Source organism: Myxine glutinosa, chromosome 6 (genome assembly GCF_964187855.1).
Source record: "Myxine glutinosa chromosome 6, kmMyxGlut1.1, whole genome shotgun sequence".
In the NCBI taxonomy this organism is placed as follows: Eukaryota; Metazoa; Chordata; class Myxini; order Myxiniformes; family Myxinidae; genus Myxine; species Myxine glutinosa.
This window is the reverse complement of record NC_136266.1, coordinates 66,032,150-66,059,689: the sequence shown is the minus strand read 5'-3', so window position 1 is coordinate 66,059,689 and position 27,540 is coordinate 66,032,150. Positions and strand designations below refer to the sequence as shown.

Here is a 27,540-nt window from a genome sequence, read left to right as displayed (position 1 = left end):
CCATTAAACAATAATCTAGGATAACCATTAAACAATAATCTAGTATAACCATTAAACAATAATCTAGTATAACCATTAAACAATAATCTAGTATAACCATTACACAATGATCGAGGATAACCATTAAACAATAATCTAGTACAACCATTAAACAATAATATAGGATAACGATTAAACAATAAACTAGGATAACGATTAAACAATAATCTAGTATAACCATTAAACAATAATCTAGTATAACCATTAAACAATAATCTAGTATAACCATTAAACAATGATCGAGGATAACCATTAAACAATAATCTAGTATAACCATTAAACAATAATATAGGATAACGATTAAACAATAATCTAGTATAACCATTAAACAATAATCTAGTATAACCATTAAACAATAATCTAGTATAACCATTAAACAATAATCTAGTATAACCATTAAACAATAATCTAGTATAACCATTAAACAATGATCGAGGATAACCATTAAACAATAATCTAGTATAACCATTAAACAATAATATAGGATAATGATTAAACAATAATCTAGGATAACGATTAAACAATAATCTAGGATAACCATTAAACAATAATCTAGTATAACCATTAAACAATAATATAGGATAACGATTAAACAATAATCTAGGATAACGATTAAACAATAATCTAGGATAATCATTAAACAATAATCTAGTATCACCATTAAAAAATAAAAAATAAAAAACCACCTTTAGAGGCCATTTTTCCCCGCAAAGCGGGGGTTGGCCTTTTTCGGGAACCGTGGTTGTTGTTGTTTTTCGGTCCCCTATTTGAAGCAATGTTTTACGGCCGGATGCCCTTCCTGACGCCAACCCTTTTTGCCGCCTTTAACGACAAACAGGGAATTACCAGTGAACTGGTACTCAATTAGCTGACCTCGGAAAGATGACAGGCTGAGTCAACCCCCCTGGCGTTAATTCAGCGATCGACCGGGATTCGAACCCAGGTATCCTTGGATCCTAAGCCGGCACCCTAGCCGCTAGCCCAACACCAGGGATTGATCACCATTAAACAATGATCGAGGATAATCATTAAACAACAATGTAGGACAATCATTTAACAATTATGTCTGATAACCATTAAACAATAATATAGGATAACCATTAAACAATAATCTAGGATAACCATTAAACAATCATCTAGGATAACCATTAAACAATAATCTAGGATAACCATTAAACAATAATCTAGTATAACCATTAAACAATGATCGAGGATAATCATTAAACAATAATGTAGGACAATCATTTAACAATAATGTCTGATAACCATTAAACAATAATCTAGGATAACCATTAAACAATAATCTAGGATAATCATTAAACAATAACGTAGGACAATCATTAAACAATAATGTCTGATAACCATTAAACAATAATATAGGATAACAATCAAACAATAATCTAGGATAACCATTAAACAATAATCTAGGATAACCATTAAACAATAATCTAGGATAATCATGAAACAATAATGTAGGACAATCATGAAACAATAATGTCTGATAACCATTAAACAATAATATAGGATAACCATTCAACAATAATGTCTGATAACCATTAAACAATAACACAGGATAACCATTAAACAATAATGTAGGACAATCATTAAACAATAATGTCTGATAACCATTGAACAATAATGCAGGATAATCATTAAACAATAATGTCTGACAGCTATTAAACAATAATCTAGGATAACCATTAAACAATAATCTAGGATAATCATTAAACAATAACATATGACAATCATTAAACAATAACATAGGATACCCATTAAACAATAATGTCTAATAACCATAAAAGAATAAGCTAGGATAATAATTGAACAATAATGTCTGATAACCATTAAACAATAATCTAGGATGACCATTAAACAATAATCTAGGATAATCATTAAACAATAATGTCTGATAACCATTGAACAATAATGTCTGATAACCATTAAACAATAATCGAGGATAACCATCACACAATAATTTAGGATAACCATGAAACAATAATCTAGGATAACCATTAAACAATAATAGGATAATCATGAAACAATAATGTAGGATAATTATGAAACAATAATGTAGGATAACCATTAAACAATAATGTAGGATAATAATTAAACAATAATGGAGGATAATCATGAAATGATAATGCAGGATAAATCATTAAACAATAATGTCTGACAGCTATTAAACAATAATCTAAGATAACCATTAAACAATCATCTAGGACAACCATTAGACAATAATGTAGGATAATCATGAAACAATAATGTAGGATAACCATTAAACAATAATGTAGGATAATCATGAAACAATAATGTAGGATAACCATTAAACAATAATGTAGGATAATAATTAAACAATAATGTAGGATAATCATGAAACAATAATCTAGAATAACCATGAAACAATAATCTAGGATAACCATAAAACAATAATCTAGGATAATCAATGAACAATCATCTAAGATAATCATTAAACAATGATCGAGGACAATCATTCAACAATAATGTCTGATAACCAATAAAGAATAATCTAGGATAACCATAAAACAATAATCTAGGATAATCATTGAACAATCATCTAAGATAATTATTAAACAATAATCGAGGATAATCATTCAACAATAATGTCTGATATCCAATAAAGAATAATCTAGGCTAACCATTAAACAATAATTTAGGATAACCATGAAACAATAATCTCGGATAACCATGAAACAATAAACTAGGACAATCATTAAACAATAATGTCGGAAAATCATTGAACAATAATGTAGGACAATCATGAAACAATAATGTAGGACAATCATGAAACAATAATGTAGGATAATCATTGAACAATAATGTCGGACAATCATTGAACAATAATGTCTGATAACCATAAAACAATAACATAGGATAACCATTAAACAATAATGGAGGATAACCATGAAACAATAATGTAGGATAATCATGAAACAATAATGTAGGATAATCATTAAACAATAATCTAGGATAATCATGAAACAATAATAGAGGATAATCATGAAACAATAATGCAGGATCATCATGAAACAATAATGTAGGATATTCATGAAACAATAATGTAGGTTAATCATTAAACAATAATGCAGAATAATCATGAAGCAATAATGCAGGATAATCATGAAACAATAATGTAGGATAATCATTAAACAATAATGCAGGATGATCATCTATATTATAATAGGCTACGGTGATTCTGTCTGTCTGTCTGTCCGGGGGTGTGGCTTACTCCGTTTGCAGAGTAGCTCCACCCATTCTTGGAGAGGCTTCATGTAAACAAATATATCCACCATTTTATTAACTCGAATAGCTTTGAGGCCTGTTTAGTTAGGCCCGTGCTGTCTTTCTCTCTCACACAGGTTTATTTCAACTCTAATTCGATATATCATTTCATTTTTAACTGTCGCTAACATAGTTTTAGACTCGGTTGAAAAAACCGGGAAGAGAATCCCATGAAAGTTTCCGTTTATAGAACGAAATGATTTCTCAAAGGCCTGTAAAATGAAGCCCATTCATTGAGTCACCCTCACAATTTTATCTCGAATTCACCATCTGATTTAATTTTTATCGATGGTTTTAGACTCGGTGTCAGAAATAATTGCGAACATTCACGCACACACGGGAAATTGCCGAGATATATTTATAAAAATCTCACTACGATGATGCACGAAAATACACCGCCTAAAATAACAGTCGGGGAAAATGTCGACATATATTAAAAATTCGATTTTTCTTTTCCGTTAAGATATATTACTATTACTTTTTATGACAGTCGTCACAAAACGACATATATTTCTTCGTTCTTATTTCATTCAACATTACTATCCGGAAGTAAAAACTAAAATATGTTTCAGGAAATTACCGAGAGATATTTCTTCGTTTTTTTTATTAGTTATGTGCGCATACACTTTAAATAGGTTTATTTGAAATCTTTAATTTTCACAATGTAATTTACTTTCCATTTGTCATTTGATGATTATGAGACACTTCCTCTCGAGGATCGTGACAATTCATACGTTGCATGGAAACTTCCATTTCCAAAATGAATGAGACGGTCGATGAAGAACGCAGACTTGAACAGGATGCAGCAAGAAAACGAATGAGACGGGAGAAAAACGAGAGAACGAGACGGGAAAAAGCCGATTGTAGAGGAGAGTGAGGAGCGATTGGAGAGGTGAGTGAGGAGCGATTGGAGAGGCGAGTGAGGAGCCATTGGAGAGGAGAGTGAGGTGCGATTGGAAAGGCAAGTGAGGCGTGATTGGAGAGGAGTGTGAGGAGGTATTGGAGAGGAGTGTGAGGCATGATTGGAGAGGAGTGTGAGGAGGTATTGGAGAGGAGTTTGAGGAGGAATTTGGAGAGGAGTGTGAGGTGGAATTGGAGAGGAGTGTGAGGAGGTATTGGAGAGGAGTGTGAGGAGGTATTGGAGAGGAGTGTGAGGCATGATTGGAGAGGAGTGTGAGGAGGTATTTGAGAGGAGTTTGAGGAGGAATTGGAGAGGAGTGTGAGGAGGTATTGGAGAGGAGTGTGAGGAGGTATTGGAGAGGGGTTGGAGAGGAGTGAGGAGTTGGAGAGTGAGGGCCAATAGGAGACGAGAGTGAGGAGCGATTGGAGAGGCGAGTGATGGGCGATTGGAGAGGCGAGTGAGGGGCGATTAGAGAGGCGAGTGAGGCGTGATTGGAGAGGAGAGTGAGGAGCATCGCGATTGGAGAGGAGGGTGAGGCGTGATTGGAGAGGCGAGTGAGGCGCGATTGGAGGGGAGTATAAGGAATTGGAGAGGAGTGTGAGGGATTGGAGAGGAGCTAGGGGTTGGAGAGGAGCAAGGGGTTGGAGAGGAGCGAGGGGTTGGAGAGGAGCGAGGGGTTAGAGAGGAGCGAGGGGTTAGAGAGGAGTGAGGAGTTGGAGAGGAGTGAGGGGTTAGTGAGGAGCAAGGGGTTGGTGAGGAGCGAGGGGTTGGAGAGGAGCATGGGGTTGGTGAGTAGCGAGGGGTTGGTGAGGAGCGAGGGGTTGGAGAGGAGCGTGGGTTTGGAGAGGAGCGAGGGATTGGAGAGGAGCGAGGGGTTGGATAGGAGCAAGGAGTTGGAGAGGAGCATGGGTTTGGAGAGGAGCGAAGGATTGGAGAGGAGCGAGGGGTTGGAGAGGAGCGAGGGGTTGGAGAGGAGCGGGGGGTTGGAGAGGAGCAAGGGGTTGGTGAGGAGCGAGGGGTTGGAGAGGAGCGTGGGGTTGGAGAGGAGCGAGGGATTGGAGAGGCGAGTGAGGAGCGATTGGAGAGGTGAGTGAGGAGCGATTGGTAGAGGCGAGTGAGGAGCGATTCGAGAGGGGAGTGAGGAGCGATTGGAGAGGGGAGTGAGGAGCGATTGGAGAGGGGAGTGAGGAGCGATTGGAGAGTCGAGTGAGGCATGATTGGAGAGTCGAGTGAGGCGCGATTGGAGAGGAGTGTGAGGAGGTATTGGAGAGGAGTGTGAGGGGTTGGAGAGAAGCGAGGGGTTGGAGAGGAGCGAGGGGTTGGAGAGGGGCTAGGGGTTGGAGAGGAGCGAGGGGTTGGAGAGTGAGGACTGATTGGAGAGGAGAGTGAGGAGCGATTGGAGAGGTGAGTGAGGTGCAATTGGAGGGGAGTATGAGGGATTGGAGAGGAGTGTGTGGGATTGGAGAGGAGTGTGAGGGATTGGAGAGGAGTGTGAGGGATTGGAGAGGAGTGTGAGGGATTGGAGAGGAGTGTGAGGGATTGGAGAGGAGTGTGAGGGATTGGAGAGGAGTGTGAGGGATTGGAGAGGAGTGTGAGGGGTTGGAGAGGAGTGTGAGGGGTTGGAGGGGAGTGTGAGTGGTTGGAGAGGAGTGTGAGGAGTTGGAGAGGAGTGTGAGGGATTGGAGAGGAGTGTGAGGGATTGGAGGAGTGTGAGGAGGTATTTGAGAGGAGTGTGAGGAGGTATTTGAGAGGAGTGTGAGGAGGTATTTGAGAGGAGTGTGAGGAGGTATTGGAGAGGAGTGTGAGGAGGAGTGGGATTGGAGAGGCGTGAGGGTGGAGAGAGGAGAGTGTCAGGTGGAGAGGAGTGAGGGGTCACATATTATGTGAAATAAATAAATTGTGTTCATCACACCATTTCTGGATCTGATGAATTGCCAGTAACCATTTTGTGAAAATGAATGTGCAGCATCTAACTCAATATGTCGAAATGTCACACATGTCCATGCCCGTGGGATTCCCACGGGTGACCCCACTAGTTAAACAATAATGTCGGATAATCATTAAACAATAATGTAGGATAATCATTGAACAATAATGTATGACAATCATTAACAATAATGTCTGATGACCATTAAATAATTAATATAGGTTTGCCATTAAACAAAAATGTAGGATAATTATTAAACAATAATGTAGGATAATCATTAAACAATAATGTCGGACAATCATTAAACAATAATGTAGGATAATCGTTGAACAATAATGTATGACAATCATGAAACAATAATGTAGGGTAATCATTAAACAATAATATAGGATAACCGTTAAACAATAATGTAGGGTAAGCATTAAAATAATAATGTAGGATAAGCATTAAACAATAACATATGATAACTGTAAAACAATAATGTAGGATATCCATCAAACTATAATATAGGATAATCATTAACCAATAATAAAGGATAACAATTAAACAATAACATAGGATAACTGTAAAACAATAATGTAGGATATCCATTAAACTATGACGTAGGATAATCATAGAACAATAATATGGGATAATCATTGCGCAATAATGTAGGATAACCACCAAACAATAATGTAGGATATTCATTAACCAATAATGTAGGGTAACCATAAAAGAAAAATCCAGGATAAGCATCAAACAATAATGTAGGATAAGCAATGAACAATTATGGAGTATATCCGTTAAACAATAATGTGGGATAATCATGAAACAATGTCAGATAACGATTTAACAATAACTTAGGATAACAGTCAAGCAATAATGTATGATAACTGTTAAACAATAATGTAGGATAACCATGAAACAATAATGTGGGATAATCATGAACCAATAATGTAGGATAACCATTTGACAATAATGTCTAATAACAATTAAACAATAATATTGGATAACCATTTAATAATTAAATAGGATAACCATAACAAAATAATACAGGATTACCATTAAACAATAATGGAGGATAACCATGAAACAATAATGTAGGATAACCATTTGACAATAATGTCTGATAACAATTAAACAATAATATTGGATAACCATTTAATAATTAAATAGGATAACCATAACAAAATATTGTAGTATAGCCATTAAACAATAATAGAGGATAACCATTAAACACTAACATCGGGTAACTGTTTCACAATAATATAGCATAACCATGAAACAATAATGTAGTATGACCTTTCACCAATAATGTGGGATAACCATTAAACAATAATGTAGGATAATAACTAAACAATTTTGCAGGATAACCATGAAACAATAATGTGGGATAACTGTTCAACATTAATATATGATAACTGTTAAATAATAATGTCAGATAACCATTAAACAATAATGGAGGATAACAATCAAACAATAATGTGGGATAATCATTAAATAATAATGTAGGATAACTAAACAATGTTGTATGATAACCATAAAACAATAATGTAGGATAACTGTTAAACATTAATATAGGATAACCATTAAACATGAATATAGGATAACCGTTAAACAATAATGTAGAATAAGCATTAAACAATAATGTAGGATAACCATAAAACAATAATGTAGGATAACCATTAAACAATAATGTAGATTAATAATTAAAGAATAATGTAGGATAACCGTTAAATAATGGTTAAATAATAATTGAAGATAACCATTAAATAATAATGTCGGATGACCATTAAATATTGATGTAGGATAACCATTAACCATTAAACAATAATGTAGGATAACCATTAAACAATGACATAGGATCACCATTAAACAATAATGTAGGATAACCATAAAGCAATAACGTTGGATAACCATTAAGCAATAATGTAGGATAACCATTTGACAATAATGTCTGATAACAATTAAACAATAATATTGGATAATCATTTAATAATTAAATAGGATAACCATGACAAAATAATGTAAGACAACCATGAAACAATAATGGAGGATAACCATGAAACACTAACATAGGATAACAATTGAACAATAATGTGGCATAACCATGACACAATAATGTGGGATAACCATTAAACTATAATGTAGGATAACTGTTAAGCAATAATATGTGATAATCGTTAAATAGTAATGTCAAATAACCATCAAACAATAATGTAGGATAACTGTTAACCATTAATATATGATAATCGTTAAATATTAATGTCAAATAACCATTAAACCATAATGGAAGATAACCATCAAATAATAATGTGGGATAACCATAAAACAATAATGTAGGATAACTAAGCAATATGGTATGATAACCATAAAACAATAATGTAGGATAATTGTTAAACATTAATAAAGGATAACCATTAAACAATAATGTAAGATAACTGTTAAACAATCATTTATGATAACCAGTAAATAATAATGTAGGATAAACGTTAAACAATAATGTAGGATAACCATTAAACAATAACACAGGATAACCATTAAATAATAATGTAGGACAATCATTAAACAATAATGTCTGATAACCATTGAACAATAATGCAGGATAATCATTAAACAATAATGTCTGACAGCTATTAAACAATAATCTAGGATAATCATTAAACAACAATAGAGGATAATCATGAAACAATAATGTAGGTTAACAATAAACAACCAGATGGTATTCTTAGAATACTTATCCTGTGCAGTCAACTTGGTGCGTGCCAATTCCTCTGTTTTTGAACGTTTTTTTGTTTGTTTCATCCAATATGGCTGGCAGACCACGTGAGTGATTACATCATAAATTTATATTCTCTAATATAATTGTTGAATAGATCATGCTCAATACATTTCAAACTGATCAGACTAAGCGTTGTCGCTGTCAAATTATGACATCATAATTAGGACACCAATGACGTCATCGTTAACAACACCTATTCCCCATATGGAGTTCTTTACAATGAGCCACGTTTCAATTTTTTCGATGGAGCAGTTTTGGAGATATAGAAGTGCAGTGTTTTCGGTTTTTCCAAGATGGCGCCTGTACCACATGAACTATGACATCATGATTATCGTTAAAATATTCTACATGAGGAGGCGCTCCTATGGTGAAAATGTCATGTCCATCAGACCAACAGTTGCTGAGAAAAAAATATTCATAATGATCGGATAAGTATTGTACTTGTCGAATTATGACATCATAACGAAGGCACAGATGACATCATCATTAACATATCTAATTCCTCATGGGGAGTACTTGACAATGAGCAAGGTGTCAATTTTTTCCATGGAGTGGTTTCAGAGATATAGAGGTGCGAAGTTTTTCCAAGATAGCGCCTGTACCATGTGGCCTATGACGTCATAACTATCATTAAAAACATTCATAATGATTGGATAAGTATTGTACATGTCGAATTATGACATCATAACGAAGGCACAGATGACATCATCATTAACATATCTTATTCCTCATGGGGACTACTTGACAATGAGCAACGTGTCAATTTTTTCCATGGAGTGGTTTCAGAGATATAGAGATGGGAAGTTTTTCCAAGATGGCGCCTGTGCCACGTGACCTATGACGTCATAATTATCATTTAAAAAATTCTCCCGGAGGAGTCGCTCACATTCTTAAAATTTCGTGTCCATCAGACTAACAGCTACAGAGGATTTTTTTTCATACTGATCAGATCAAGCGTTGTACTTGTCGAATTATGACGTCATAATGAAAGCACCAATGACATCATCATCAACATGTCTTATTCCTCATGGGGAGTACTTGACAATGAGCCACGTTTCAATTTTTCCATTCAGCGGTTTGGGAGATATAGAGGTGTAACGTTTTTCCAAGATGGCGTCCATACCACGTGACCTATGACGTCATAATTATGAATAAAAAAATCGACAGGCGATGCGCTGCTATGGTAAAATTTCGTGTCAATCGGACCAACGGTTGCCGAAAAAATGTATTTAAAAATGCAAACACATATGCACGTATGCCACTAAAGGCCAAACCCTGCTTTTCGCTTCGCGAGCGCAGGGTAATAATGTCAGACAAGCGTTACGCCTCGGTCCCCCGTCAGTGAAGTGATGTGAGTTGACAAAGTGGAAGACGCAAGGCGGCCATCTTGGATTTTGACGTGGCGACCCAATTTTCAATAGTGTTCTCCCTTATGCGTAGATACACCCACACACCAGATTAGAAGTTAGTAGTTCGTTTATTTTTACCTTCGCAAAAGCGGAAGGTTATGTTTTGATCGCTGTGTATTTATTTGTATGTCTGTGTGTGTGTGTGTGTGTGTGTATGTTATTCGCATAACTCAAAAAGTATTCAACCGAATTGCATGAAATTTGGTGGGATGATTGGTTATTATACGGGACACATTTGATTAGATTTTGGGAGCAATCGGGTCAAAGGTCAGGGGGGTCACGACCTTGCAAAATGTGCGTTTTTTGTCATAACTCGGTCAATTCTTATCCGATTTGCATGAAATCAGCACCAAACTGTTCACTGTTCTGTTCCCTACACTCCCATGTCAAGTACAGAACAGTAGCTGCGGCGAAGGTATGCGCTCTACCGAGTGCCCGTTCTAGTTCAAGATATTTCGCTCACCAGGTTCAGACATATATATGGTGGCGGAAATCTTGGATTTTGACGTGGCGACCCAATTTTCAATAGCCTTGTTCCTTATGCCTGGATACACCCACACACCAGATTAGAAGTTGGTACTTTGCTTATTTTTCAAGATATTCCGCTCACTAGGTTCAGACAAATATGGCGGCGGCCATCTTGGATTTTGATGTGGCGACCCAATTTTCAATAGCGTAATTCCTTATGCCTAGATACACCCACACACCAGATTAGAAGTTAGTAGTTCGTTTATTTTTCAAGATATTTCGCTCACAAGTTCAGAAATGTATATGGTGGCGGCCATCTTGGATGTTGACGTGGCGACCCAATTTTCAATAGCGTTCTTCCTTATGCCTAGATACACCCACACACCAGATTAGAAGTTGGTACTTCGCTTATTTTTCAAGATATTCCGCTCACAAGTTTCCGACATACATGGCGTCAGACATACATGGCGGCGGCCATCTTGGATTTTGACGTGGGTTGCACCCGCACACCAAATTAGAATAAGATCCTTCGCTTACGCACGCACGCACGCACGGACGCATGCACGCACGTTCGCACGCACACCCGCAAGCACGGACGGAGGGGAAAACCATAGTCCCCCTTTCAGTCCGCGGTGCGACGGGGGACAATAGCCGTTACACAATAACATAGGATAACTGTGAAACAATAATGTGTGATAACCATTAAAACATAATGAAGATAACCGTGGTGCATTATAATACTTGCGACATACCTATGACAATTTTGTTTGTGTTCAGGCTAAATCCACGGTTTCTCTTCTGATTAACAAATGAATCAAAGATGGCATCTCGCATCTCTAATTGAATGGCTAATCCCATTAAATAGTGAGTGACCAAGAAAGGTGATCAAGTTAAACGCTGGTCATAAATCACAGCCAATTGGTACTGAACATGGCTGTTTTAGGAAAGCCATTAGTTTAAGGGGTTCGAGGCATGGATAAGAGTGTGACCACGAGTTCCATATTTTAATAGGATTATGCCCTGAAAAATGTTGGTGATTCATGTGGTCGTGTGACCATGGAAAAGCAGAAAATCAGCTTGTACACCGCATCTGTGATCATCATGCCAAACCACCACAATCGTTAGGAACCACCAAAGAGCTCCTATTTTGTCAAACCAATCTGGGAATTTGGTGTGTGCAGATCAGAAAGATTCCTTTTAATCGGATTGATTGGATGTATTTGCCAGGAGTTCCATTATTCTGCAGTTAGAGATGGAAGTAACCAGGACCACAGGGGCACGGGAGGAGAAAAGGGACGGGGGAGGTGAGAGAGGATGAGGATGATTGCAGCCATGATGGGGGTTGCGGTCACCCTATGGATTCCACTCCACTTTATAATTAGCGAGAGCAGGATAAACATTTTATGTATGGAATCCACCTCTTTACTGTCTCAGACCTCCAATTGTGGGAGACCTCCACTTTCCGTTACTTTGCTTCACTGTATTTGGTTATCCTGAGTTTTACATACAGTTATCGTCTCATGGGAAAAAATATATATATATATCGAAGGAATGGAAGTTTCTTGCCTGGACTATGTAACTAAATTAACAGGACACATGACAATTCTGGAATGAATAAAAGGTCTCTCACAGAATGTTAGTATATAAAGGGGGCATTTGTAAACACCGGTTGAGACCTGCCCTTTAATCCCAAAGACCAAAAAGCTATATATTTTCAATCTCTGCATTGAAAAAGGTAGGTGATTAGCCTCGTTGACCTAACCGACCAGGGTCATAACCCAAATCCCCCCACCTCCACCGCATACCCCCAGCCCCGGCTGTGCACCACCCGAACACAATCTAACGGGAAACGGACCGTAGGGGCATTTTTGGATGTTGTTGGGATACGCGGCCGGGCAAACAAACCGGGCGGAGAGGGATAGGAGAGGTGGCTTTTTGCGAATGAGATTATCCGCGAACACTCCGGGCACATACTTTGCACACCCTCGGACTGCAGCCAGCCTGGGTAGGGCATCGGTGCGGGATACGAGAGCTGTCCGTGCTGCTGAAGCAGGCAGGCGGGAGGCACGGCACACACGCACGGTTCCTGGTGTGTGGTATGAGAGACTCCCGCGAAGGTTCCCGCGCAGCCATACATGGTCGAGGCTGCCACGTGACACGACGCCCGGAGTCAGGTCGGGTAGCCGCTAAGGTGAGAAGGGTCCACGGCCGCCCAACTTCAGCGGGCGTCGCGGCTGGGACGATGCTTCGTCCCATGTGATGCAATGGTGGGAAAAGCTTTGCAGGATCATCCCCATTACTCCGACCACCAAGAGAACATTGAACAGGCGAGCAATGCCAAAGTGCCAAAGTGAACGAGAGCGACCATGGTGTTCGCACTCACAATCCCTGGTTGGACATCTCCGCACTATTCCTCCTCTTTTCGGGAGCCAAAGTCACGGCCAAGCACTCTTCCTCCCTCCCCTTTGCGTGCAGCGACTGTTCGTCCCACACTTGAAGTCTGTAGGCCCTTCCCACAAACCGGTCATAAGTTACTGCGGACAACAAACCCTAAAAGCTTGTAATGGATCCAAATCACGCACAGGCCACGCCCTTCATGAGGCTCCACCTCTGCCCCGCCTGCTCACAGCAGCTGACGCTCAAAGGAGCGGAGGGGAAGTGGCGAAGCGAAACTTGGGCTCAGGGAGAGGGGTGGGGGGGGGGGTGCAAATTATACGGATAAAATAATGTGAGCTTTTATGGTGGGTATAGGTTCATAATTGCATAATAAAGGGGCTATTATGAACAATACCACAACTTCCCAGGAATTTTAGCTCCGAGTGTAACCTTTCATGTTCTCTCTAGGATACCTTCAGTACACTCGCCAACCCCAAGCCGTCGGTGCGAATGGTTCGTGCCTCCCGCTGGCTCTCGCTCACAGAGCGATGAATGGGGCGCGCGCTTAATGCCATGCGCGTGAACTCGGCGTGAACCGCGCTCGCGCTGCCAACCTCGCACTGACCCCCCTGGAGAGGCCGTGGAGGCTCCGGACGCAGAAAGCCTCAAGGGGAGTAGGTAGGGGGAGGAAAATCACAAAGTAGAGAGCGAGGGAGATATCAGCGCATGCCAGTTTATTACTGACCACCACCAAGCAATGGAGCACGTGGGGTCGTCGTAATATAGACACCGTCACTGGAGATCAGATGCTAGGGGGGTGTAGGGAGGGGGGAGGGGAGTTGTAACCGAAGGACAATATTAAAGCAAATAAGAATAATAAGTATCGTGGGTTCATGAGGCGATTAAGGAAGGGAAGGGAGGGGTGTTGAGGAAAAAAAACCTATGGAGAAAAGGAACAAAGGAAAGAATAGGGATTAACTTCAGGGAGAGGGACGTGCAGAGAGGTGGGGAGATGAGGACGAAAAACAATAAGGTTGGACAGTGGGAGAGGGGACTGAGTAATGAAGAAAAACAGTCACAATGGAGAGGGTTGAGGAAAAACAAAGGTAGACATAGCAAAAGGAGACCTTTATCAAGGAGAAATGGATAAAGATGAGGGATCGAGTGTGAGGTGACAACGTGATGGAGTGTTGAGAAGAGACAACCGCAAAGAGCATTTAAGGTGAAGAATGTACAGAATATGGTGAGGAATTTGAAGTAGAGACTGCAGGACATGATATGATTAACTTGGTGAGACATCGAGAGGGAGAGTGAGAGAGAGAAAGAGAGGATGTGAAGATATTATAAAAAAGGATGAAGTGCGGAGGATTGGAGGCAGTGGCAGATGAAATGTTAAGCAGGGAATGTGGGAATTTATAAATTAGGAAGACTGTGGGAGGGAAATGGAGATATTTAAAAAAAGGAAAGAAGGTGGAAGGGGGGAGAGAGCGGGAGAGAGAGTGAGGGAGGATGAGAGACAGACAGGGGAAGAGATAGAGAGAGACATACATTCACACACACACACACACACACACACACACACACACACACACATACACACACACACACACACACACACACACACACACACACACACACACACACACACACACATACACACACACACATACACACACACACACACGAAAGAGCAAGAGAGAGACAGGGGAAAGAGAGAGAGAGAGAGAAACAGAGAAACAGACAGGGGCAAGAGAAGGAGAGAGAGAGAGAGAGAGAGAGAGAGAGAGAGAGAGGGGAGGGAGGGAGAGAGAGAGAGAGAGAGAGAGGGGGGTGGGGAGAGAGAGAGAGAGAGAGAGAGAGAGAGAGACGCCATGGCAGAGTAAAAACGAGCCCAGAGGACCATGATAGCAGGGGGAAACTGCGGGAAGCATGGCGGTATAGGCGATGGGACTTTCCATCCGTCACGTTAATTTCGAGGCAGAAACGCAATTACCCCGCATCTCGGTTTGGCGTGATGAGATTCCACCTGCATTCTTCATCATTAGTCAGATTAAGGCGTCCAATTTGTATGCGGCTCCGTTTCAATTAGGCCTGAAATATGGCGCCGTTCGCGGGATGAGGCTTGGGCCGCAGCTGCCTCCCTCTGAGTCTGACCGCCTGGTCCATGAAATATGGTACTTTGCGAGCCTGCTAATTGCATTACGGCAACATGGCGTCCGTTTGTGGGCTTCGAGCGATCCCAGGTCCACGTACAGGTGTGGAGGACCTCGTTAAGAAACACTCGAAGATTTTGCACAATCCCAATACATCGTGGAACTAAACTGTGGGCAGCAAGTGTTGCCAACAATTTCAAAATATTAACTACTGAATGCCATTATTGGCGTCAGTAAATGATGACGAGTATTAACAAATCTGTCCACGTTAACTGCTCCAGTGTAGTTTGTGATTGCAATGACAACGAGAACGGCACTCAGTGGAGAGGATACCTCCGCCAGGTGAACAGTTTACGTTTTGTATCCCAGAGTAGACCAGAAAATCACAATACAGAATCACATTTAATCAAAATCATCCGTCCACAACTTTTTGAGATATCCTGCTATGTATCGCTTTTGGCCCGATCTCCCAATGGTGAAGAATCACTTAAAAATTCTACTAGCCGGATCTGGATCCAGATCTTCACCAAAATTGAATCGATTCTTCCTTGTCACACACACAACATGTCCACCAAATTTCGTCCAAATCCGTCCATAACTTTAAGAGATATCTTGTTCACAAACAAACAAACAGACAAGGGTGAAAATATAACCTCCATCCACCTTTGGTGATGGAGGTAGTGAATGTTTCCTTTCTCACATATACGCAAAGGAAATATTCTTCTTGCTAAGTTGAGGAAGTTTGAACAAAGTGTTTCAGCAATGTTACTGTTTGTAACATTGTAACATTGTTTGTAACATTTTGAACAAACGCTACTTGTTACTGTTTGGCTTCATTCATTTGAACGTGATAACTTTATACTATCGTTCGAAAAGGGGATCCACATTTACATCTGCAAGTTCAAATTGTGTTGCTGTTCTCGTATGCTCTTTTCATAAAGCAAGCATTGCGCAGTGCTAAGTGTACGGAAAGCGCCATAAAACAACAAGCGGTACACCGACTCACAAGCTCCATGCAGTTGGTTTTCCAACCACAAACTTTCTCCGAGCTCACTTGAGCTTGTCAAGAAATTGATAACGTTTTGCACCAACCTGTATAATAACTCCAGCTAGCTTCAGGAGCAGAACACTTCGAGCCATTTTCACTGCGTGGTTTTGTTAAAATATCTTTTTCAGAAAGATACCTTTAGCCATACGACTGTGCGTACACTTGCTCTTCCATTAGAGTGTTCGCTCAGGTAAAACCACAGGTGTGTGCGAAACACCGGTGCAAAGCCTTTTGGTTTTCCACGTGCCCACATGCCAGACATGCCATTTCATGTAAATAACCACTCTCTAAAATTTTTGCGTAGCCACACAGAGAAAGGTAATGAGAGAATGCTGGTAGAAGGGCATGGAAAATTTACATACTTACACCCATAGCATGGCTTCTCAAAAAAGTTACGTAACATTGAGAGGAAGCGTCAATATCTTCAGCCAGTGGATCTAATGTACGGGTCCAAAGCAAGTTCCGAGCTAACAAATGAAACACAATTGTGAGAGTTGCACAAATGGACAATCAGATTGGAAAAGTTGCAATGAGGTGGAATATCGCACTGTCGGTAGCATGGTACGTGTAGCATCATTGCGTTGCTTCATTAACCATGGCTGCTCGATGCATGCAGCCGAATGACTGAGAGCTTTGTAAAAGCATTACGAGGAGCAAATGTGCAGGTTTCATGAAGCAGAACATATATCTGAGAACTCCATACACAATTGCAACGAGCTTTCCATGTGTACGTTTCCAAAGCCACTGCAGACACAAACATGTGTACAGTATAATTATGTATATACAGACTTGGCATTTAATATGGAATATTTTTTTGTGGGGGTGAACTTACTTTTCAAGATGTCTTAGAACCAAAAGTTCATTGGAATTATGTTGAAATTATTCTAGATTTTGTTAATGTGACCTTTAAAAGAAACAAAAACCACATTTGACATTTCGAAACAAATAAATTGATCCTTGAAAGTGATGTAAACTGATATCGAACTCAATTCATGGACAGTACGGTGTTAAACTTCTGTACGTTTTCCAGAAGTATCTCTTTATTTTGCACATTAGCCAAATATATTTTTTAACAAAAACAAAAGTTAAATTACGACTGGATTTACGGACAGTAAAATTACAGTTCAGTACTTCGTGTAACCCCCACGAGCATTCAGGAGAGCACGTACACGTTGAGGCATGCTGTTCAACGAGATTTGCCAAGGTTTGGACAGGAATCACTTGCCATGCAGTGACAATAGCCTGCTGCAATTCACGCTCAGAGGTCGGCTGCTGGTCCAAGTGGTCGATTTGACGCGTTAATTCTGCCCACAAGTTCTCTATCGGATTCATATCCGGGGACATGGCAGGCCACTCCATATGCTCTGCACCACGGTCAGCAAGAAAGTGTTGGATCATGCGAGCACGATGAGGCCGTGCATTGTCATCTTGGAAGACAAAGTTTCCTCGAAAGGCTGCACGAGCAAATGGAAGCAGTGTTTCTTCCAGAATGGCCCTGTACATGAACTGGTTCAGGTTTCCATTCAGAACAACCAGGTCAGTTTTGCCCCCTGCATGAAAAGCAGCCCAAACGGTCACCCCACCACCTCCAGCTTGGACTCTTGGCACTATACAATCTTTGTTGTAGGCTTCATGCACTTGTCTGCCCACTAGGCCATCTTATCTTGTTGTTGCAGGCCATCTTAACGATAGACCAGAAATCTAGACTCGTCACTGAAGATCACGTGATTCCAGTGTCCTGGCTGCCATTGACGGTGCTCTCTGGCCCACTGCAATCGGCGCTGGCGGTGTTGTCTGGTCAGGCGTGGCTTTCTCAGGGGACGCCTGGCACGATAGCCTGCTTGAACCAGTCGTTGGTTGACTAGCCTTCTGGATACAGGCACATTTGTCAGTTGCTGCCACTCAGCCCTAAGCCGATTAGCTGACTTGGTACGGCCATTGCGGACTAACCGGTGCAGCTGGCGATCATCCCTCCTTGTGGTTCTGCGGGGACGTCCTGGCCTCGGTATTGGAGTAGGGACACCCTTCTGAGCATTTCGTTTCAGGATCTTTGACACCTGACCTTGAGTGATGCCATACTGCCGAGCAATAGCACGCTGTTTCATGCCGTAAATTCGTAAAGCCACCACTCCATGACAAACAGCATTGTCGAGTTGACGGACCATCTCCAGAGGAAGCGGCAATAACTTTTGGAGACGTGCAGCAGTTGTTTTCCACTAAAACAGAACGCAACAACCCTTGTATACCCGACTGTGAAGCCAATCATCAAATGCACCTGTCCATACATTTTGCCACACCACCTGTGATATAATCCTGTTGTTGACTTCTTGCTACGACAGACAATCAGTGACATGGTTCTTTTAACAAATAAATCACCAAAGTGTAAAAGAAACTCACCAGATTGATATACTGAGTTAAGAAAGTAAACCCAAGTCAAGAAAAAAAATATATATTCCATATTAAATGCCAAGTCTGCATAATAATAATAATATATATACGAGTATATATATATATATATATATATATATATATATATATATATATATATATATATATAATATATATATATATATATATATATATAATATATATATATATATATATATATATATATATATATATATATATATATATATATATATATTGTTACGTGGAGGTGTGGAGGGGTGTGTGTGTGTGTGGAGGGGTGTGTGTGTGTGTGTGTGTATGTGTGGAGGGGTGTGTATGCATGGAGGGGTGTGTGTGTATGTGTGGAGGGGTGTGCATGTGTGGGGGAGGGGGGAATGTGTGTGTATGTGGGTGGGGGGGGGGGGGTTGGTGTGTGCATGTGTAGGAGGGGGCGTTGGATGTGTGTGTGTGTGTGTGTGTGTATGTGTGGAGGTGTATGTGTGGAGCTACACCTCAGGGGGAAGATCCATAGCTAGACCATGGTAAGTGTGGTATGGTCCGTGTGTTTTGAGTAGCTGTTAGATTGACATGTAACAGGGACCTGTCAGGTTAAGTTGTTTGTTGCATGTGACCCTGACAAGGCAGTGTATGTAATTTATAGACAGGTTTGTAAAGTCCTTACGAGATTGATGGCATCGCAAATCGAGGGATTCAGAGACACAAAGCAAGTGTCCAAACAGCGGTTTATGGTTTATTCCCGAAAGTGACGACACAGGAAAAAGCCCTTGGGGCGCCTAACAGGTGGCGGAGCCTGGAAACGGATATGACATCACAGTATGTTACAAGGTTAGACCTTATAAAATGCGATGTGAACGCCTCATGTAGTAGGCGGGGCTATTAGGTGAGAACTTCCCATGAGAGAGACACACATCTGTTTGGCCATCACACATCTGTCTGGCCCGTGTGTGCCAGCCATGGTGGAATAATGTGCCGTGGAGATATGAGTGCCATATACATTAATTTTTATAGTCGCTGCCCCCATGGGTGTGACGGTGAGAGCAGGGGCTCTGCCTTGGGGAAGGAGATCGTGAAAGACCTGGTGTGAGGAATGAGGACAACAAGAGAGACTTGGATAAGATAAAGATGCCGCAATTGTTGAGGTGGAGCACAAAAGTCTCTTTTTTTTTTTTGTATACAAGATCGAGGCTCGTGTAAGAGCTAACATTAATGACAAAAAACCCCCAAAAAACAAACGGACACATAAGACGAAATAAAGGGAGAGGGAGACAAGATGGGGAGAGAGGGGGAAGCACACAAGTACAACATTTGAGAGCAGGGACATAAGGAGATCTGTCGGGGGTAGAGGGCTTGGGGGAGGAGGCATGGGAAGGGGGGGGTGTGGGTGAGAGGTAAAAAAATAAACCACATGGACACTGCTAGGACTTCCAGGAAAGAAGTCGGTATTTCAGAAAAGTGGATCTGGCGAGAATTAACAGGGGTAGAAAAGATCAAGATTTGGGATGGTGGAAGATAAGAGATGGTGGTGAACAGCTGTTTTAAAGACCTGGAGGGATGAGTGGGATTGAAGAGAGTGAGGGAGTTTGTTCCAGAGGTGGGAGAAAAGAGGAATGAAAGAGTGAAGGTGAGCAGAGAGTCTTCATTTTGGCAGTTTTACCAGAAGAGGGTTGCAGGCAGATCTTGTGCGACCTGTAGGAGTACTTGGGGGACAGAACACATACAGGGCTGGGGGGGGCTATGCCAGAGAGGAGTCGGCAGAAGACAGAAAGACCACCAACCTTCCTACGGTGAGGAAGTGAAAGGCCCTCACAATCGGCTTTATCGTGGGAGATTCCAATGATTCTGAAAGCTTTGGTTTCAACAGCTTGAAGCCAAGCGAGGTGTGAGGCAGGAGCACCACCCCAGAGGGGAGAGCAGTATTCCATTGAGCTGTGGATGAAAGCCTTGTATGTGGTGAGGAGCTCAGGTGTGCCAAAGGAGGACTTCGCACGACGGAGAATGCCCAGTCGACGACTGGCTTTGGAGGCCAGCTTGGAAATGTGTTTTTCCCAGGAAAGATCATGGCAGATTGTGAGACCCAAGAGATTGAGTGACAGAACTTCTTGGAGAGGATTGTTGAGAAAGTCGATGGGAGCGTTGTCCAGACCGTCTTTTCGAAGAGACATAGTGAGAGTGTGAGATTTGTCAGGACTGAGATTTGTCAGGACAAAAGCCTTGTGTGGAAGACGGCCTTGCTTGAAGGATGGAGGGGTCCATGAGGCCTGGTGGAAGAGGTGGATCATCTCTGGATTCTACACCAAGTAGCATTTTCATTGTGTTCGTGTTGGCTTTGGAATCGTTCCACACCTGGTCCTCAAAGTGATCTGTCTTGAGCCTGCATTCACCCTACACACCCCAAAGGGAAGTTTCACCTACAATTGTTTTGTTGCATGTTTGTGATCTTTGGTGCCTAGTGGGTTCGGAATTGTTTTATTTCCAATCGTTGTACATACAAGTTTGAATATCCCCATTTACCTCTTTGTGTCTATTTTACTCACATGGTTTGTTCCATTTTTGTTTATAGCATCTTGTAACCATTTTCCCTGTTTACTTATAAATAAACACTTTAAAAGGTAAGAAAACTTGTTTCAGCTATCTGTTTTCGTGTTTGTTCCCACCATTAATTCAGTCGAATTGAAGTTCCTTGGTGAACAGTAAAGTGTTACAATTAATTAAATAAACACACTAAAAGAGATCATAAAATATCCAATGGCCATTTACCGAGTCTAACTTGATGCTGAGGTTCCTGTTTTTAGAGGAGCTTCAGACGTGACAAAATATATTGTCGCGTCGCCGGGGATTAAGATCCCCAATGATGGATAGCCGAAATAAGCTTTAACTCCGAAATGTATTTCAAAACTTGGCGGGATTATCTTTTCACGCAGGCGGGAAAGGCCCGAAGCCTTATCTAATCGGACGGCCACGGGGTTATTACTCGACCCACAAACACAATTGTGAATTGAAAATTCACAATACAAGAAATTGAAATGCCAAAAATAAAGGATTTAATGAAAATGAATGCAAGGATAATAAAAACGAAAGGTAAAGTAAAACTAATTCCTATATTGAGACATCTCCACTCAGACTCGCATACAAACAAGGAAATGATTAAAGAAAATAAATGTTTTAAGTCAGCTGGTACTCAGCTTTGCGTCTCAAGGAGGATTTTGAGGAGCTTGGTGGCCGTCAAACCCGAGTCACCGTGCGTCAAAGGGCCAAAACAATGGTGCTGGTCAAGCGTGCCCGCACGCCGAGCCAGCAGCCGGCATCCGAACGTCCCCCCCACACCCCCCTCCGGTTCGATCCCAAAGCCGGCACAAGAGAGAGAGCGAGTCCGCCCCCCTTTGTCCCTTGCTGACCTCACTCCCTGACCAATCCTGACATCCCATTACTTCAGTCCATGGCCACGACCAATCGTCGTCTTTGGGGCAGGGCCTCATGACCTTGCTTGATGCCCAATGACGAAGGTTGAGGCATGGCCTCCCTGTCAGGAGTCGTTGGAGGGCAGAGTCTAATCTCTGTTCGGCAATGTTCGGCGCGGGGTTTACTTGCCGGTTGGCAAATGTGCTAGGTTTTTGTCGGGCTTGTCCGTGTTGTTGTCGAAATTGGCCGATTGCATGGCTGGCCAGGTGACTTTTATAAGAACAAAGGGAAAATTACAGTAGGCGAGTACACACTGGGGATTATTAACCATAAGCCTGATTTAACAGGCACAAACCACCCTCCTTATGGCGACATGCAAATGCTCTTACCCGCACAGTCGGCCTACTTATATACTGAGATTCTTCTTCTACGGTGGCATACGGTCCATTGTAAACTATACATTCCTGACTTCACTAAAGTATTTCATCTCCTACCCCCACAAAAGTAACATTATGCATGTATATGTGAGTATTATCTTATTATAACAGAGCAAACGTATATGGTTATGTTTATATGCAAAAAAAAACGTCATCTTCTTCTTCTTCAAATAAAATTAATACCCCAAAAAAAGTCAGTGAACTCTTAATTACGTTTAGACTGCTGAGACCCCTCAGACCTTTGACGATCCTTTAAGTCCCCCAAGACCCTTGAGACCACCAAGGCACCTGAAGACCCAAAAGCAATTGAAGACCCAAAATACACTGAAGACCCAAAAGACCCCAAAGACCCCCCCAAAAAACCCAAAGACCCAAAATACCCTTAAAAGCCCTGAGGATCCAAAAGACACAAAAGACCCAAAACACCCTGAAGACCCAAAACATCCTGAAGACCCAAAACATCCTGAAGACCCAAAACACCCTGAAGCCCCAAAAGACTCTGAAGACCCAAAACACCCCAAAGGCCCAAAATACCCTGAAGACCCAAAATACACCAAAGACCCAATACACCCTGAAGACCCAAAAGACTCCGAAGACCCAAAACACTCCAAAGGCCCAAAAGACCCCAAAGGCCCAAAAAGATCCTGAAGACCCAAAATACCCCAAAGACCCAAAACACCCTGAAGACCCAAAAGACTCCGAAGACCCAAAACACCCCAAAGGCCCAAAATAACCCAAAGACCCAAATAGACCCCAAAGACCCAAATAGACCCTGAAGTCTTTCTACGTTCACATACTTACGCTCAGATCTGGGGTCTGCCTAGCAGGCATGTAAGACATGGGCCATTATAAAGCTCGCAGTGTTAAGTGTGGAAATTTTCTGAGATTCGGTTGGTCCAATAGCGCAGTGGGCTGTCACCGGGTAAGTGATGGAGGTCCCTGGTTCGAGTCCCGGGTTGAGTCAGAATTTTGCACACTAGCCCCACGCAGAATTTAATTCCTGTTTATAAAAAAAAAAAATTGTGTTATATATATATATATATGTATATATATATATATATATATATATATATATATATATATATATATATATATATATATATATATACATATATATACATATACATATACATATACATATATATATATATATATATATATATATATATATATATATATATGCATACCATATATCTATTGATATATTGTTACAGTCTCTGGAGGGGAATCTCACTGCCGGCACCAATTTGTTACTGTGCTCGGAGGAATCCCGCTCCAAGACACCGGATGTGTTACGTTCAGGTTTACTATGAGGGGGTTAACCTCCATTCTCTCCCGAACTTACCGGACCTGTAGCTGCCACGCATGAATAACTTTGTACTTAGCAGGTTGTGAATTAGCAACTAAGAACGCCAATCGGAGAACATACCATACGTACCCTCCGGCGGTTTCCTTTGTTCCCTGATGGAAATTTACACGGCCGAGCGAAACCATTGGTCACCGCAAGAGGGATAATGCTAAAGCTGTTACTCTCAATGTTAAACTGGATACAAACATGGCGGATCAATTGAGAAGACACATTCATTGACAGAGAGAAAGGGAAACGTTTAACAATTTGATTTAGTACAGATATCTACAAAGTGATTATTTTAATAACAAAGAAAAAGGGACGAGAAGCAGAAACTTAACTTATTCAACACCTTATTACAATTACTACGGATAAACATCACATGGGCCCAGCACACTCTTACGGGGGAGCAGAGGGGAATAAACAATGAAGGACCTGCTAGCTCAAAAGCTACGTGCTCCCAAATGCCTCTCCTTGCGGCACGAAACGCCCCGCCGTCGCCACCGAGAAGCACAAACAGGTAGTGACGATCCCAACGTGACCAGCACAAGCACGGCAGAGTGACACAGGCCCCAGGAGTGGAGCACACGTGCTAGGCCAACAATCCAGGCAGAGTCAGACAGGCCCGGAACCGACAAAGAGACAGGCCCAGAGTGTAACAATGACGATGTAGAGGCTCAGTGGGGCGAGAGAGACCGTGCAGAGAGAGCAAAGAGCAAAGTGTCCACAATGTCCAAGAGCCAGCACAACTGCGACCGCCTGTGACCAAGAGTCCGGGCCAAGACCATGCAAAAACCGTGACTGCCTGCGATGCCAGCCACTATGAGAGAGAGAGCGAGAGAGCGAGAGAGATAGAGAGAGAGAGAGAGAGAGAGAGAGAGAGAGAGAGAGAGGGAGAGAGAGACTTTGACTTTTGACGTCCTTTTATTCCAAAAATTATAAAGTGCATGGATGTACAGTGTATAAAATCAACAAAGCCAAAAACAAGAGAAAACGATGAAGCGAGGAAACAATACAGATATATGCGTTGATCAGATCAACTTTTACCGAAAACAAATGCAATCTTCTGCAGCAATACTATGAATTGTAGAAATTATGAACAATCAAGAGAAAAATAATACCAACTCGTTTTGGCGGACTTCACAGACACTTTTCAAACACCATTTTTCCACAAATCCATCAATTTCGCCCATGCTCTTGGAAAACTCGAACTCATGTTTTAGCCTTGCAGCACACAGCGCATTGAAAAACGTCATGACCTTGCATTGATGAATGGGCTTACCAATCCGCTTCTCCTTTCTGGACAGGTAAGTAGCAAGCTTTGCTGTAGCTACAAAAAAGCACAACAGTTCATATTCCTTGTTGTGTTGCCGTCTCTTTTTGAGCCCAAAAATAAAGGATCGAAAAGTAAATCTGAAATTCATTTTGAACGACACAAAGTCTAACCATTCAAATAAAGGAAAAAGTCTTTCACAACCAATAAAAAAATGAAAAACATCCTCATTTACAGAACAAAAGGGGCAACATGCCGATATTGGGGCAAAATTCCATACATATGTATTACATGGGATGATCCAGTGGGCAAGGCGCCACTGAAGATCACCTGTTCTTTTGTTGATCAGCTTACTATACATTGATTCCCATACAGGTTCATTGGGGGGCCCGGCAGGGAGTAGCCTCTTCCATCGTGCTACTCCATTTAGCGGAGGAATACCAAGAACTTGAGATAACCACCACCTACCTATACAGGCTCTTGCTGCTCTCAGCATGCAATACACTTGTCCCTGTGCTAACAGGTGGAAGTTCCTTGGGAAAACAGTCAAAAATCATTTTCGGAAACGGGGACTCGTTTTGGTGTCCAAAAGTATTCCAAGTCCAAAGTTTCTGTAGCTGATGACGTTTTTGAACAACTTTCCTCAAAATCGTTCCAATTGTCCTCTTGGACCGAATCGCCGTCAAGGTTGAAATTTCCTCCACATTCCTCCACCCGACACCGGAGTTTGGCCGAAGGTGCCATACTTTGTTTATGCCTGCCTCAATAAAGCGTTGGCACAAATGACGACTCTTGAGAACATCAGGGAAGAGAGGATTGAAGAACAGGGGTTCAACCTCGAACATCCCTGGGGAGTAGGTGTCCGCTTTACGGCTCACGGAAAGTCTTTCCCAGGCACTGAGAAGGCTCTGGTAAAATATGGGGAGCGTTGATGTATTCACGTACTTGAGGTGAGTCAGGAATACTTCGAGACCATAGCCGAGTCTACCCGCCTGCTGTAAAATATGGCAAGCCAAGGCATGGTTTGGCAGGTTTTCACCAAATAGGAGGCGTTGAATGGAGCACAGGCGAAAAGCCATGAGACGGGATCTCACGTGAACAAGGCTCTGACCACCTTCAGATGAAGTAAGGCATATTACACTTGGCCGCAGCCAATGATGGCCTCCCCAAAAAAAGTCCACAAGTTTGGCCTGTATCCTGTCCAGCAGCACTTCTGGTGGTTGCAGGCAAATAAAGCGATGCCACAACGTTGCAGCAACCAAGTTGTTTGCCACTAAGACTCGGCCCTTAAATGAGAGGTGCGGTAGGGCTCTTTTCCACAGGTTCAGCCTCCTGTCTATTTCTCCAGTCACACCTTCCCAATTCCTTTTCTCAAATTGTGTAGAGCCCAGGGACACACCAAGGTAATCAACACCATCTGTTTTCCACTCCAAGTTTTCTGGAAGAGCAGGCAGATGTGTTGAGACAGGTAGGCAGCTATTAAGGTATGGCACCCAAAGAGCTTTGCTTTTCGTCCAATTAACCTTCAGAGATGAAGCCATGAAAAAGGTTCTTAAGGACTTTACAAGAGCAACAATGTCTTGGTGGTTTTTTATAATGACGCAAACATCATCTGCATAGGCCGATATAGTCATTGGTGGGCTTCCAGGAAAACAGGTCAGGCCAGAGATATTCTTTCTCAGTGTGCAAAGAAATGGCTCCATTGCTAACGCAAAAAGCAAACCTGAGACTGGGCAACCCTGCCGTACCCCCCTCTGAACCTTTATGGGGGGAACCAGTTCATTGTTCACCTTAATTACACTGGAGATGTCAGTGTACAATAGAGCTATAAAGGCCCTGAAAATTACCCCAAACCCACATGCTTCAAGAACATGGCACAACAAAACATGGTCAATGCTGTCAAAGGCTTTTTCAAAGTCTAGAAAACATATTCCAAAATCATTTTGGTCATGGCGAGCATACATTAAATCCCGCACGAAAAAAATGTTGTCGTAAATCGAACGACTGGGGATGCAGAATGTCTGATCAGGTAAAACCAGATCACCAATGACTTTTTTTAAACGATTTGCCATTGCTTTCGAAAACAATTTATAGTCAGTACACATTATTGAAACCGGTCTCCAATTCTCCATCCGCCGGAGGTCTCCTGACTTTGGGAGAAGACTCACCACTGCTCTCATTAGGCTTAGTGGCATTACGCCTTTTCGCAAGGATTCTTGGATTACAATCAATAGTTCTGGGCCCAAAATGTCCCAAAATTCCATGTAAAACTCAGCTGGCAGGCCATCAATT

At 41.6% G+C, this 27,540-nt stretch overlaps 1 protein-coding gene across 4 annotated transcripts in view; it reads right to left on the bottom strand.

Annotated features, from left to right (window-relative positions):
- The window catches only part of LOC137429903 (retinoic acid receptor beta), a 219,176-nt gene that overhangs the window by 118,204 nt on the left and 73,432 nt on the right, over positions 1-27,540 (bottom strand). Inside the window, exon 1 of one of the 4 annotated variants that reach the window (XM_078779954.1) lies at positions 12,780-13,347. The exons of 2 other annotated variants lie outside the window; for them this stretch is intronic. In XM_078779954.1, the coding sequence (XP_078636080.1) occupies positions 12,780-12,942 (163 nt within the window). In that variant the 5' untranslated portion in view covers positions 12,943-13,347. Of the gene's footprint in view, positions 1-12,779; positions 13,348-27,540 lie in introns of those variants that run through there. One more of the 4 variants, XM_068120262.2, reaches the window with a different exon arrangement.